This window comes from Syngnathus acus, chromosome 16, assembly GCF_901709675.1.
Source record: "Syngnathus acus chromosome 16, fSynAcu1.2, whole genome shotgun sequence".
Classification (NCBI taxonomy): Eukaryota; Metazoa; Chordata; class Actinopteri; order Syngnathiformes; family Syngnathidae; genus Syngnathus; species Syngnathus acus.
The window spans coordinates 198,894-211,405 of record NC_051101.1 but is presented as its reverse complement, the minus strand read 5'-3'; the positions used below and the strand labels follow the sequence as shown (position 1 = coordinate 211,405).

Genomic DNA, 12,512 nt, shown 5'->3' with positions numbered 1-12,512 from the left:
TCACTAAGTATACGTGTCAGGTCGACTTTGAAAGGCTTTACTCGGGTTTATGCGCACGTCACATAGCGATTGGCCAACTCGTTTGGCTCGACTCGCCTGCGGCCGGCTCAAAATCCCTTGGCATGAGAATGAGCACTGAGCGTTCTCACCCGGCGGCGCCCTGGTCCGGGACGCTCATGAAGCCCATGTCCACGTGCTGAGCATGGCCGCTGTCGCGCCGATGCCGGTTCTGGAGTCGGGGAAGACTGGGCTGCTCCATGCTGGACTGCTGCCTCAGCGATGCGCCTCTGGAGGGGCTTCCTCGGCGTGTCCCGACGCCTCCGTTGTGAGGATCTGAGGAAGTCACGGAGGGGCAAAATCAGCCCCACACTCCCCGTCCTTAAAATGGTGGGATGTTCAACCGGTACCCGAGTCGTTCTGGGCAGTGGGTGCGGCCCGATTCTCTCGGTAGAAACTCTTACGGTTGTCCCTCCTGGTGGGTCCTGAGAAAAGACAGTGAGTCAGAAAACCTGCTTGCGCTCACCAGAGCGTTTGGTGCTTACGCGAGCTTTTGGGAAGACCCGGTCCAATGGAGACACGCAGAACCTTGCCACTGGGTTTCAGGACTGCCTCATCCCCCTGACCCAGTTGGAATTGGATCTGTCTGGAACCCGATGAGCTGAACGGGCCCCAGCCTCCCTTCTTGACCTTGAACTCCAAACTGAAAGTGGAGGGGAAGGTGAAGCCCAATCCATCTGAACCGGGAGCCCGACTCGGCTGGCGCGAGGACGCCCGATGGACTTGTGGGTACTAACAGGTTGTTGAACTTAAGCGGAAGATTACTCTGAGTTTTCTCGTGATGACGTTTGACGAGTAGACTGAGGAACTCGGTCTTGAAAACACTCTGGAGAACACTGTCGTAGTCTTGTTGGTGGACGATGAAGATGTCGTCTTGAAGGGCGCTACATGCAATACGCAAAGATTGCCACATTTCAGCAAGCTTGCAGCTTTGTCACCAAACGGTGAGCTCCTCAAATTGTTGTCGTGCCATTTGCTCAATGTTTTATGCGCTTGGTTTTCCAAGACCGGCCCAAGTCTGCCTTTGGGTTCCCGTGATACGGTTCTGACCGTACTGTCGTACCTTAAGGAGACAGACTGGATATTGGCGAGTTCCACCTTCCTCTTGAGAACCTCCTGTATTTGACCCTTGTCCGGCCCCTGCTTCACCTTCTCACGACCGATCAGGTACAAGAATTTGGGGGTGAGTATGAGGTCACGCTTCACCATCTGCTCCAAAGGAGAAGAGCAAAATGTGAGGTGTGAGGCCGAGCAGCTTTCTCCTCCATGGTGCCTCCAGTTCAGTGTCCCTCCTCTTACCCTGAACCTGCGGTCAAATTTGATGACCACGTCGGCAAAGTCGATCCTCTCCCTGCGGCCGACAAACTGCCGGATCTCCGGATGGACGTCGGTGCCGATGTAATCGCCCACAAAGTTGCGGTTCAAGCTGTTCTGGCGTCGTTCCTTCTTGTTCAGCAGGATGTCGGATGCTGGAAGACAAAGAAAGAAAACCGCGAGGACGATGACTGTGCCGAGCGGAGATGAGGTCTCACCTTCCTCCCTCATCTTGACGTACTTGCGGACGGCGACGTGCTTCCGCCAGGCCTTTTGGATGAGCCGGGCATAACCGTTGTACTTCCTCTCCCTCATCTCTTCCAGCAGGAAGAGCTGCAGGAGAGACAGTGGATTTTTGCTTTTGAAGGAAAAAAACACCTGCACCTGCGCCAGCCTCGGCACCTGCGCCGGCACCTGCGTTGTCGCCGCATGCCTTCGTACCGACTCTGGAGCCTTGACAAAGACTTTCGTCTTCCCCAGCTGGAATTGGTCCTGGTCCATGTTGACAGAGTTCAGGAGGTGCAGGACACCCTGACGCTCATCACCTTGCCAGGTGGGCCAGGTCTCTTTGGTCAGGACGGCATACCTGAGCAGCCGAGATGTCAGAGAAGGCGGGCGATGCCATTGCTGAGTCATCTCTCGACGCTGACCTCTGCAGGAACTTGCTGAAAAGGCGCCGGTACGCATATCCGGCTCGGCGGACACGGATGTTCTCGCGGAGGCCCAGGTACTCCACCTGGTGCCGTACTCTGCTCTCCTCCCAGTCCCGAGGGCGTTTGGTCTCGTTGGGTTTGATGCAGCGAACGTAGTGAGGCGTGCACCTCATGAGTGTCTGGACCAGCGTGTTGGCTTGTTTCTACGCAGAGGAGGGAGGATCAGAAGGAGGTGAGCGAGGGCGAGAGTGAGCCGCCCACCTTGATCTTGCTGCCGGCCGTGGTGGGCCGTCCTCTCTTGTCCGCCTCCAGGTTCTCAGGGAAAAGCGCTCGAATGAAGGGACTGACATAAAAGCGTGGCGCGCAGCCATCAGCTCACGACTACAAGACTGTGGCGTAGCACGCTGCCGGGGACTTACAACTCGCTGCCTTGCATCAGCTCAATGATGTCGTTGAACAGCACATCTCTGTTCCTCTCGCAGAAGCCGCTGACGTCATAGGACACCTGAACGACACGCGCTCCGTCAGACGGGGTCGCCGAGCACGGGCCACACAAGCTCCGCCTGCCCACACCTTTCCAGCGTAGTGGTGCACCACAAAGCCTTTGTTCCAGCTGCTGAAGTGTTGGTGTGAGCCCACTTGACCTTGGAGTTTCTGCAGCAGAGTCTGGTCAGCGCCATCGCCTTTGGCGTGCATGGTGGCGCACACGTCGTCCAACACGCTCATGATGCCAGGAGGATTCTGGGAAGATGTAGGGTGGTCAACTCAGACATTGCATCCAAAAGACTCGTTCACATTGCTCAAGAACTTTGGGATTAAAAGGTCCTCAGCAGCTGCCAAAATGGCGGATTGCAAAGAACCTGAGCCAAAATTAACAAAGAGTGAATTTGAAATGAAGAGGACGCAATGTCGAAAGGCTGTGCCATTGGACAACTCACCAGCTTGGATTCAATGAGGTCACACACAACTTTGTTGTTGAAATACTCGATGGGCGTCCACTTGATGCCCTCCTGAACGTACTCCTCCTACACACGCATAGAGACAGAAGTCTGAGAGGGAGGTTCTTGGATGGCAGGAGTGGCTGGTGAAATCATAACACCTGCTCCGCCTTCAATGTGAGTTCAATGAAAATCTGCTGCAGCTTCTCGTTGACAAAGTTGATGCAGAACTGTTCAAACCCGTTTTGCTGAAGTCACAAAGCAAACGCGGGGTTAGCGAGTAGTGTGTGTGTGCGTGCGTGCGTGCGTGCGTGCGTGCACATGGTGGTCGCACTTGGAAGATCTCAAAGCCGTAGATGTCCAGGACTCCGATGTTGAACTCCTCCCGGTCCTTCTGTATGGCTCTATTGACACACTGACACGCATAAACGCACACAATCAGCGAAAGGCGATGGACCAGGACAAGTGCGGATGCAGACTCACGTCCACCAGGAAGTCAAAGAGGCGGCTGTAGAGGGCTTTGGCCAGGGCGTCGCGGGTGAAGCAGGCCTGCTCCGTGTTGAGGGTGACCGAGATGGACTCACTCTTGCCTCCCCACTTGCTGTCCATGATCCTGCTGGTCAGTTTGCTGCATAGAGCGTCCTGGGGGATCCCCAGCAGGAAGGACGGGAAGGCCAGAACTGAAGCAAGCGCACGGCGTTACATGAGCTCACCCGCCACCCCGTCATGCGTAACTTACAGTCAGCGCTCTCCACCACCGCAAAGTTGTTCTCCTCGCGAAAGTTTATGTTGCCCAGGTGGAGGATGCCCGCGACCAGCTGAACGACCGAATCCTGGTCTTCCATGGACAGGCCTACCACCGACATGGCGCCCTGACACGTAAACACACATTCATACAGACGTACAGAAGGGGACGGAGACATCGAAGGAGCGACGAACGGGGAGGGAGGGGGAATGTGCGGACCCACCAAGGTGTCAGAGAACTCCTTCTTGTCGTTGACGTCTTCGACTGTGAAAGTTCCCGATTGGTTAAGGTAGTTGTAGTAGTCGGGGATTGTGACCCCAAGGTTTTCCCTCTGCTCCCCGCTCGCCCCCTCTAGCAGCTGAGGGCCAGAGAGGTCAAAGGTGAGCAGACTGAGTTTGAAGCGTTGGCCGAGCGCTGCTTGCTGCAGTGGGAACAGCTTGCTGCAGTGGGAACAGCTCGTGCCTGGCAAAGTCCGGGATGCTATCCGGCAGTCCTAGCAGATGGACGACAACCTTCACGCGGTCTTCCCTGTGAGTAGCAAGGTCAGGGTACAAGTCCCGCTTGCGAAACTAATGTCGCCAAACAAACGCAGAGCCGGCAGACTGAGGAACGGTGGACGGGCAGCTATCCCGACCGTCGAAAACCGAGGTCGGTGCTTCAACTTAATGTCGAGGGCCTTACCACCGCCAAACTCGAAGTCCTTCGGCACCTGGCCGACTCCAATGGGGCCGCAGTCCTGCTCCTACAAGAGACGCACTGCACGACCAACAACATCCTCAGAATCCCTGGGTTTCATCTCGCCGGGTCCATCAACACCAAGCAACACGGTGTGGCAACCTTCGTCCGCACTGGAATAAGCTGGGCAGCCTGTAGCCAATCCCCACCAGGCTCCAACATCGAGTGGCTGGTTACTAAAATCCAGGAAACCTCAGTCATCAACATCTACAAGCCCCCACCATCGGAGCTAACCACAACGTCACTCCCATCTGTAACTGCACCCGCAATCTATGCAGGCGATTTCAACATGACAGCACACAGACTGGGGGTACAACCATTCAACTCCTAGCGGAGTGGCGCTGTGCGAATGGGCCTCCAACACTGATGCCCTGCTACTGTACGACCCCAAGGAACCCCCAACCTTCTTCTCTGCACGCTGGAACACCACCACCAACCCGGACCTGGCCTTCGCCATCCGCCGCAGCAACGACCCAAGACCGGAAAGGCGTGTTCTTGACAGGTTCCCCCGCTCACACCACTGACCTTCCATCATCAAAGTTCCATCACTGGTGGAACCGGTGCCAGGGAAGCCTGTGAAGAGATGGAACTTCCGAAAAGCCAACTGGGGGTCGTATACTGAGGAGATGGAAAGGAGGTCTGCCGGCCTGCCAGACCCAGAGTCCACAGATGTGGAAGCAGCCTATGCAGCCTACTGCCAGGTCCTCCTGCGTGCGGCAAAGAAGACCATCCCACGTGGGTACAACAGGAACTACATCCCAGGCTGGGATGGGGAGTGTAGCCGCCTTCTGAAGGAACACCAGAGAGCCAGCTCCAGAGAAGAGGAGGACGCAACGGCAGCAGCACTGCTCGAAAAGCTGGATGCCACCCGCAAGGCGAGATGGACAGAAGTCATTGAATCAATCGACTTCACCCATTCCAGCCGCAAGGCGTGGCAGACCATCAACCGGCTCACAGGCAGAAATACACCAGCCCACAGATGCCCAGTCACTGCAGACTCCATTGCCTCCCAACTCCTGAAGAACGGCCGCTTCCCGGATGCAGACAAAGATTTTGCACGACTAATATCACGTGAGGTGTCTTGCATCTCAAGAGCGGCCAACGTCGATTTCAATCTCTCGGGAGCCTTTACAGCAGAGGAACTCAGTGAGGCCATTAGCAAGCTAAAGCCGGGCAAATCCCCGGGCCGTGACAACATTCACCCGGAGTTCGTCATCCACCAGGGCCCAACAACATCTAGATGGCTTAAAGGTTTCTTCACGTCATGCTACCGGAGATTAAAGCTCCCGAAGATCTGGCGTAGGGCCTCCGTGATAGCTCTGCTGAAGCCAAACAAAGATGCGGAGGACCCCAAGTCATACAGGCCCATCTCACTGCTGAGTGTCCCATTTAAGATCTTGGAAAGAATGATACACAGCCGCATAGAGCCAGTGGTGGACTCACAACTCCCACGGGAACAAGCTGGTTTCCATCGCGGAAGGTCAACAGCAGACCAGATTACCCTACTCTCCCAAGACATCGAGAACAGCTTCCAGGATAAGGAGAAAGCTGGAGTGGTATACCTGGACTTAACTGCCGCATATGACACCGTGTGGCACCGGGGACTCCACCTGAAGCTGCTGAGGACCATACCGGACCGGCACATGGTGCAGTTCATTATGGGGACGCTTTCCAACCGCAGCTTTACTCTCCAAACCAGCAGTGGGCAGTGCAGTAGGCTCCGTAGACTGAGGAGCGGGGTACCGCAAGGGTCAGTTCTCTCACCAACACTATTTAACATCTATATATACGACCTACCGGACACAGCATCCAGAAAGTATGGCTATGCAGACGACCTTGCCATCATGCTGAGTCGACCAACGTGGAAGGCGACGGAAGACGGCCTGAATGAAGATATGCGCACCATGGCAGCATACCTTCAAAAGTGCCGTCTCCAGCTCAGCGTTGGAAAGACTGCTGGTGCATCATACCACCTCAGCACCAGGGAAGCAAGGAGAGAACTGGCAGTGAGCATTGAGGGCAAACGCCTGGAGGTTCAACAAGCCCCGAGGTACCCCGGCGTGCGTCTGGATCGGACCCTATCCTTCAAACAACACCTCGAAGATCTGAAGGCAAAGGTGACATCCAGGGTTGCACTGATCCGCCGCCTTGCTGGAACAACGTGGGGAGCCTCTGCTAAGATCTTGCGGATATCAACCCAAGCGCCGGTCTTCTCTGCAGCAGAGTACTGTGCTCCAGTTTGGAACAGAAGCCCCCATGCCAAAAAGGTGGATGTGGCAATTAACAACGCCCTCCGAACTATAACAGGATGCCTGAAACCCACCCCTGTGTCCCTCCTGCCTGTCCTTGCGGGAATAGCGCCGGCCAACCTTCGGCGAGAGGCTGCCACCCTCGTTCTCGCCAGGAAGGCAAAAAATAACAACTGGCACATCCTGCACAACACTACAACAACTCCAGCTCCACCAAGCAGTCTCAAGGCATGCCACCCCTACAACATGGCAGCACAAGAGATGCTCAATTCCATCCCTGAAGACATCTCCAGAGATGCCTGGCTGGCAGCAGCTTGGAAGCAGGAGTGGGAGGTTGCTGGCCCCTCCCTCATGCACCGTTATGTCTGGGAACCAGGAGACGGCGCCATAGGAGGAGACGAACTACCTCGCCAGCAGTGGACCACACTGAACCGCTTAAGAACTGGTGTTGGGCGCTTCAACACGTCTATGCGGCAGTGGGGACTGGCGGACAGTGCGGCATGCGAGTGTGGAGCCCCCGAGCAGACAGCCGACCACATCATCAACACCTGCCCCCTATACAGACCACCCTCAGAGGCCGGCCTCTTCGACCTGGGACCAGAGATGCTGGCGTGGCTCCACGACACCAAGTTGGAGCTCTGACGTTACACGAGAGAGAGAGAGAACTCCTTCTTGTTGTTGACGTCTTCGACTGTGAAAGTTCCCGATTGGTTAAGGTAGTTGTAGTAGTCGGGGATTGTGACCCCAAGGATTTCCCTCTGCTCCCCGCTCGCCCCCTCTAGCAGCTGAGGGCCAGAGAGGTCAAAGGTGAGCAGACTGAGTTTGAAGCGTTGGCCGAGCGCTGCTTGCTGCAGTGGGAACAGCTTGCTGCAGTGGGAACAGCTTGTGCCTGGCAAAATCCGGGATGCTATCCGGCAGTCCTGACTCATATCTGCTGCTGCTCGCTGGGACCTGCTAGTACCTGGTAGTAGATGTGGAAATTCCTCTCTCCTGGATTTTGCGAAACCACTCGGCTCTTCTCCAACAGGAAGTTGGAGATCTTTCCTCCGTCGGGAGCGCCGCCACGGCCAAACTGGATCTCAAAGTACTTTCCCTGTCAGGGGAGTGCACTTGTCATGCGCATTTGGGTTGGGGTGTATACCTGCGTGCTCGTTCCAGTACTCACAAAGCGGCTGGAATTATTGTTCCGGACCGTCTTGGCGTTCCCGAAGGCCTCCAGCAGGGGGTTGGACTGCAGGATGATGTCCTTCACGTGCTGCACCAGCACCAGCACGCACACTACTTAGGGCCCCGCCTCCGCTGGAGCCCCACCACCTCCACTCACCTGCACCTTGTCACCACCCCCTGACACCTTGGATACGTAGCTCATGATGTATTTGGCCGCCACCGTCTTCCCCGCACCACTCTCACCGCTGAGGATGGGCCACAAAGTCAGATGGGAAGTCAGAGGGGAGGCCCTCTCTGCTTTAGGAAACAAAGTCCTGCCCACCTGATGATGACACACTGGTTCTCGCAGTCAATCATCATGTTGCGGTAAACGTCGTCAGCCAACGCGTAGACGTGAGGCGGGTTCTCGTATTGAGCCTGCGACACAGGACATCATCAAGAGACACATGGTGGTGGTGTTGGTGGTGGTGGGGGCTCAGGACTCAAAACAAGCGGGTGGAGCCACCTTGGGGTGGTTACGACAACTAGTAGTAAAAAAAAAAAAAAAAAAATACGGATTCGCATTTCTGACCGTCTACGTCTTGCGCATTGCTACACCTCGTGGCTTCAGAGACTTTCCTAAAATAAAACATGATGATGTGACATGTGGAAACTGCATTTCGTGCACTTGGGATATTTCCTTGGACTGGATTGACTTTTATGGCGTTGTGTTGAGCCTCACTTTCTTAAAGAGCTTTCAAAGGCACTTTTGGACTCAACGCTTGAGAATCTCTGCGCTAGGCTCATATGCGACAGCTTCAAAATCTACCAGCAAGCCAAAGCTGACGTTGCAGGTTGACGATTAGAAATGCGGATGTGCAAGCGTGCGTATGCTACCGCGCCCTGGTAGAGGTCCACTTCTCGGTCCGTGAAATAGGGAAGTTGTTTAAACGGATTGACGGAGATCAGAACTGGTCCAATGTAGGTCTGACAAAAATGGGTCAAGGGTTACAGTGGCTGTGATGGACTGAAAACAGTGCGCGCGTGTGTTTGAGGATACAAAGATGTAATCATCCATATATCTCTTCTTGAGGTTCTCCGTGATGGCGTCCTCGTTGATTTTGGACAGGAGCACCATGTCGTCCACGCCGCTCACCTTCACGTCCTGAGCCAGCCAGTGATAGCGCTCTTTGCTGCCCTGTGTGGGTGGGGCAATCAAGGCCACTTACTTAATTTTTTGGTCCCCAAAAACACGCGCGCGCGCACACACACACACACACACGCGCGCGCACACGCACACACGCACGCACCTATCAATCACACGCCTCCAGTGCAAGGCTGACGACATTGAGTGAACCCACTCTGTTTAACACATTTGAAGACAGATTTGAGGGCAAAGGTAAAAATGGTGGTTTTGCACCCGAACTGGCTTCAGGCTTGACTGGTGCACAATGTCAGAGAACATCCTGATAATGTGAGCTGCGGGTGTGTCTCCTGAATTTCCAGCATTCCAAAGTCCTGTTGGCTCATGTTAGTGGACACACGTACACACTCAGCCTGTGCCTGGAGTTAGGGTGGTGTGTCTGTGTGTGTGTGTGTGTGTGCGTGCGTGCGTGCGTGCGTGTGCGTGTGTGTGTGTTGATGCCCAGAGCTGATATGGCAATGTACTTTTGGGTTACAATAATTTTTTGGCATTGTCTTTTTTTTTTTTTTTTTTTTTTTTTTAACCATTTTGCCTGAAAAACGTTTGATACACTGATCTTCTGATCTGCGAAACAAACCAGAAACCAGGACCACCTGGAAAAAGAAACAAGTCAAGGTAAACATTACAGAACAGAAGCAAGCGTTCACAGCCCCAAGTACAAGGATCGGAGGCAAGATGTGGATTAGAACCAGCACCAAGACAAGGAGAAGAACTACGATCACACACACACATGGAGCAGAACCAGGATAAAGGTGTGTCACCAAGACGTTGGCCTCACCATGTCTGCTGCTGTCACTTCCTGGAAAGTTGACCCGCAATGTATCCAGATCAGACGAGTCCACTTGAGTCCACGCAGCTACTTCGGAGGCAGACAGAGTCAAGGCAAGTCGTGTCCGTGCAGGTGTGGACAGGTATGGCCGCGCCTCCTCCTTCGTGGAATTCCGGGGGAAACCCACGCGTGCCCGCCCCCTGCTGTCGGGAAACAAAACAACAGGTCTTTATGACTTTTTTTTCAACACGACAAGCTGATCAAAACCTCCCGACTGAGCCATATACGTCTAGTCTAAGTTTTATTTACGTCAATGCGTTTTATTTAAGATTTAGGGTACTCTCCCCGATCGCCCTTCGTGCGAGTTGATATTTTATTTTACTCTGATCCAGTTGTGGAGTTATATTTTGGGTGAATATACACTGTTTAATGTATTTAATTCAATCGTACATGGTTAAAGAAGGTCTACATTTAGACGTCTAAATGTGGTTAAAATAATAACCACACTTTACACGGATTAATGGTTGTTTAAAATTAAACAACCATTAATCCGTGTAAAGTTGTACTGCTTCGTTTTAATTTAAAACAGTACAAAGCGAAGCAGTACAACTTCTGTACATTATTTATACAACTTACAGCTGGTTTAGAGTTTAATATTTCGAAATATGATCCTATTTGATGGATTTAATTATGTCGTCTGTATTATGTCTATAGATAGCCGAATTATATACGCGTCTAAAATCAGTCTACACTTAGACGAGACGTCTAACAGACGTCTATGGCTCAGTGGAATAATATATATTCTTCTTTAGGAAGGCAGTGGTCGTCCTGGAGGTGTGTTTGGGGTCGTGATCCTCGAAGACGACCACTGCCTTCCTAAAGAAGCTGAGGGTGAAGGTGATGGACTGGCTAAGCATGTCCCCAGACCTTCTTCTTCTTATCGTGGCTACAATGCAGTTAGTTACAGGCTTGGCTAGGTGAGGTTCAGCCACAGCTGAACACATTTCTGTCCCTTCTCGTTAAACTCTGCTAAATCTGATGCTGTGCAGGGATGTTCCAGCAGGGGGCATATGAGGAGGTGTTGCATGGTCTGTGGTTCAGTGCCACACTGAACGGCTAAGATTGTTCGTTTTGCAGAGGAGAACCCTTCGATGTTCACAGATAGGACCGTCAATGCTGGTCGTGAGGAGGTTCCTCGTTTCCAAGGTCGACCTTTGTGTCCATCTCCAGGCATGATGTTGTTTTCTGTTCTGTATCTTTGTGGCTTGTAGCTTGCAGTTTTCGGCGTAGCTTGTAGCGTAGCTTGTAGCTGCGTTGTAGCTTGTAACTTTTGCTTGGAGTGGTGAAAGGATTAGCAGCAGGGCTGTGGGCTCGGGGACTCGGACTCGGGCGGACTCAGTCTTTTTTTGCCGGACTCGGACTCGGTGCTGATTTTGACCGAGTCCACCGAGTCCGACAATAAAAAAAAAACGTTCAATTTTATTTTCATCATGCTGCTGAGAATGCGCGTCGGACACTAACAGCAATGCCAATCAGCCAAGTCAGCGTAGAGCGCCTGTTTTCCGGGCTCAAGTTTATCATGTCTGATCAGCGCGGCGCGATGAAGGCTGACTTGGTTGAGGCGATTTTGTTCCTAAGAACAAACTCAAGTCGTTGAATTGAAACTTGAAAGTATCTGTTTATTGTATTCGTTTCTATGTTTAATAAAGACAAAGCCATCACAAAACTGTTTCAGGGCTGTGGACTCGGTCGGATTTTTGCACCGAGTCCGAGTCCGGCCTCTTGACCACGAGTCCGAGTCCGGCTGTCCATTTTTTCTGTTAATTCATGTGACCGCTTAGTCTTTATTCAAGGCTAATTTAGATCAAAATCTAAATAATTACAACAGTTTTGTGATGGCTTTGTCTTTATTAAACATATAAACGAATACAATAAACAGATACTTTCAAGTTTTAATCATTAATTACACCATTATAGCTCAGACATTTATCTAAACAGACATTTATCTAAACACAAATAATTAGTGACGACCCCACAACTATCGAAACACATCAATGATATAAGCTGGGTGACATAATCGTCCTTGACATTGGTACATAATGTAAACATTAGCCTAAGTGCAACTCAACGTGGCCGCATTGATCGTAACTTACGCTCCGTTTCCCCCCCAAATCTAGAGGCAAAACATTGTTCTCTCGCTGCTCCCGGGTTCTTCCATCTTGGCTGCGCGCGGGGCATTGTGGGTCTTGTACACGCACGCAGGCAGGCAGGCGCGGGCGCGCACGCAACAACTAAATTTGTCTTCATAACAAGCAAGCAGCATTCTCAGCAGCATGATGAAAATAAAATTCAATAACGTCACTGAGGCATATTTTAACGAACTCCACTTCATTGTATGGCTTTTTAGCCCGTGCAATGTTCCAAGCCAGTTGAAACAATGCAAGTGTGACAGTCTCTGAGTGCTTCGTAATTTTTTTGAAAAACTGTACCTATTTTTCTGCCTGACTTTTCAAAGTCTCCGAACTTGTGCTTGCGAAATTCAATCCCTTTTGCAAAGTCCTTATCGATATTGGCATGAAGTGAGCTGAAGTGGCGCTGACCATTTGAAGCTTTTAAATGCGCCAATGACGTCCGACATATCAGGCAGAATGGCTTGCCATAGCGTTCAACAAAAAACAACTTTAACTCTGTTAAAAACGTCC

General features: G+C 52.3%; 1 protein-coding gene across 11 annotated transcripts in view; it reads right to left on the bottom strand.

Moving 5' to 3' along the window:
• myo1eb (myosin IEb) overlaps nt 1-9,978 on the bottom strand; it is a 30,715-nt gene extending 20,737 nt beyond the window's left edge. For 3 of the 11 annotated variants that reach the window (XR_005100734.1, XM_037274884.1, XM_037274882.1), the window contains exons 1-25: nt 9,820-9,972; nt 8,898-9,035; nt 8,735-8,824; nt 8,181-8,275; nt 8,016-8,103; nt 7,857-7,946; nt 7,653-7,784; nt 3,931-4,065; nt 3,702-3,834; nt 3,446-3,642; nt 3,297-3,377; nt 3,124-3,210; nt 2,963-3,049; nt 2,598-2,765; nt 2,444-2,529; nt 2,286-2,367; nt 2,022-2,227; nt 1,786-1,957; nt 1,590-1,704; nt 1,357-1,526; nt 1,121-1,266; nt 795-941; nt 543-700; nt 408-482; nt 150-333 (exon numbers count right to left, since the gene is read on the bottom strand). Coding sequence is in view for 8 of the 11 variants with exons in the window: in XM_037274884.1 (XP_037130779.1) it covers nt 150-333; nt 408-482; nt 543-700; nt 795-941; nt 1,121-1,266; nt 1,357-1,526; nt 1,590-1,704; nt 1,786-1,957; nt 2,022-2,227; nt 2,286-2,367; nt 2,444-2,529; nt 2,598-2,765; nt 2,963-3,049; nt 3,124-3,210; nt 3,297-3,377; nt 3,446-3,642; nt 3,702-3,834; nt 3,931-4,065; nt 7,653-7,784; nt 7,857-7,946; nt 8,016-8,103; nt 8,181-8,275; nt 8,735-8,824; nt 8,898-9,035; nt 9,820-9,822 (3,065 nt within the window). In the remaining 3 variants the exon portion in view is untranslated. Of the gene's footprint in view, nt 1-149; nt 334-402; nt 483-542; nt 701-794; nt 1,267-1,356; nt 1,527-1,589; nt 1,705-1,785; nt 1,958-2,021; nt 2,228-2,285; nt 2,368-2,443; nt 2,530-2,597; nt 2,766-2,962; nt 3,050-3,123; nt 3,211-3,296; nt 3,378-3,445; nt 3,643-3,701; nt 3,835-3,930; nt 4,066-7,652; nt 7,785-7,856; nt 7,947-8,015; nt 8,104-8,180; nt 8,276-8,734; nt 8,825-8,897; nt 9,036-9,819 lie in introns of those variants that run through there. The other 8 variants (XM_037274880.1, XM_037274879.1, XM_037274878.1 and 5 more) reach the window with 5 other exon arrangements.
• Between the last annotated feature and the right edge of the window lie 2,534 nt (nt 9,979-12,512).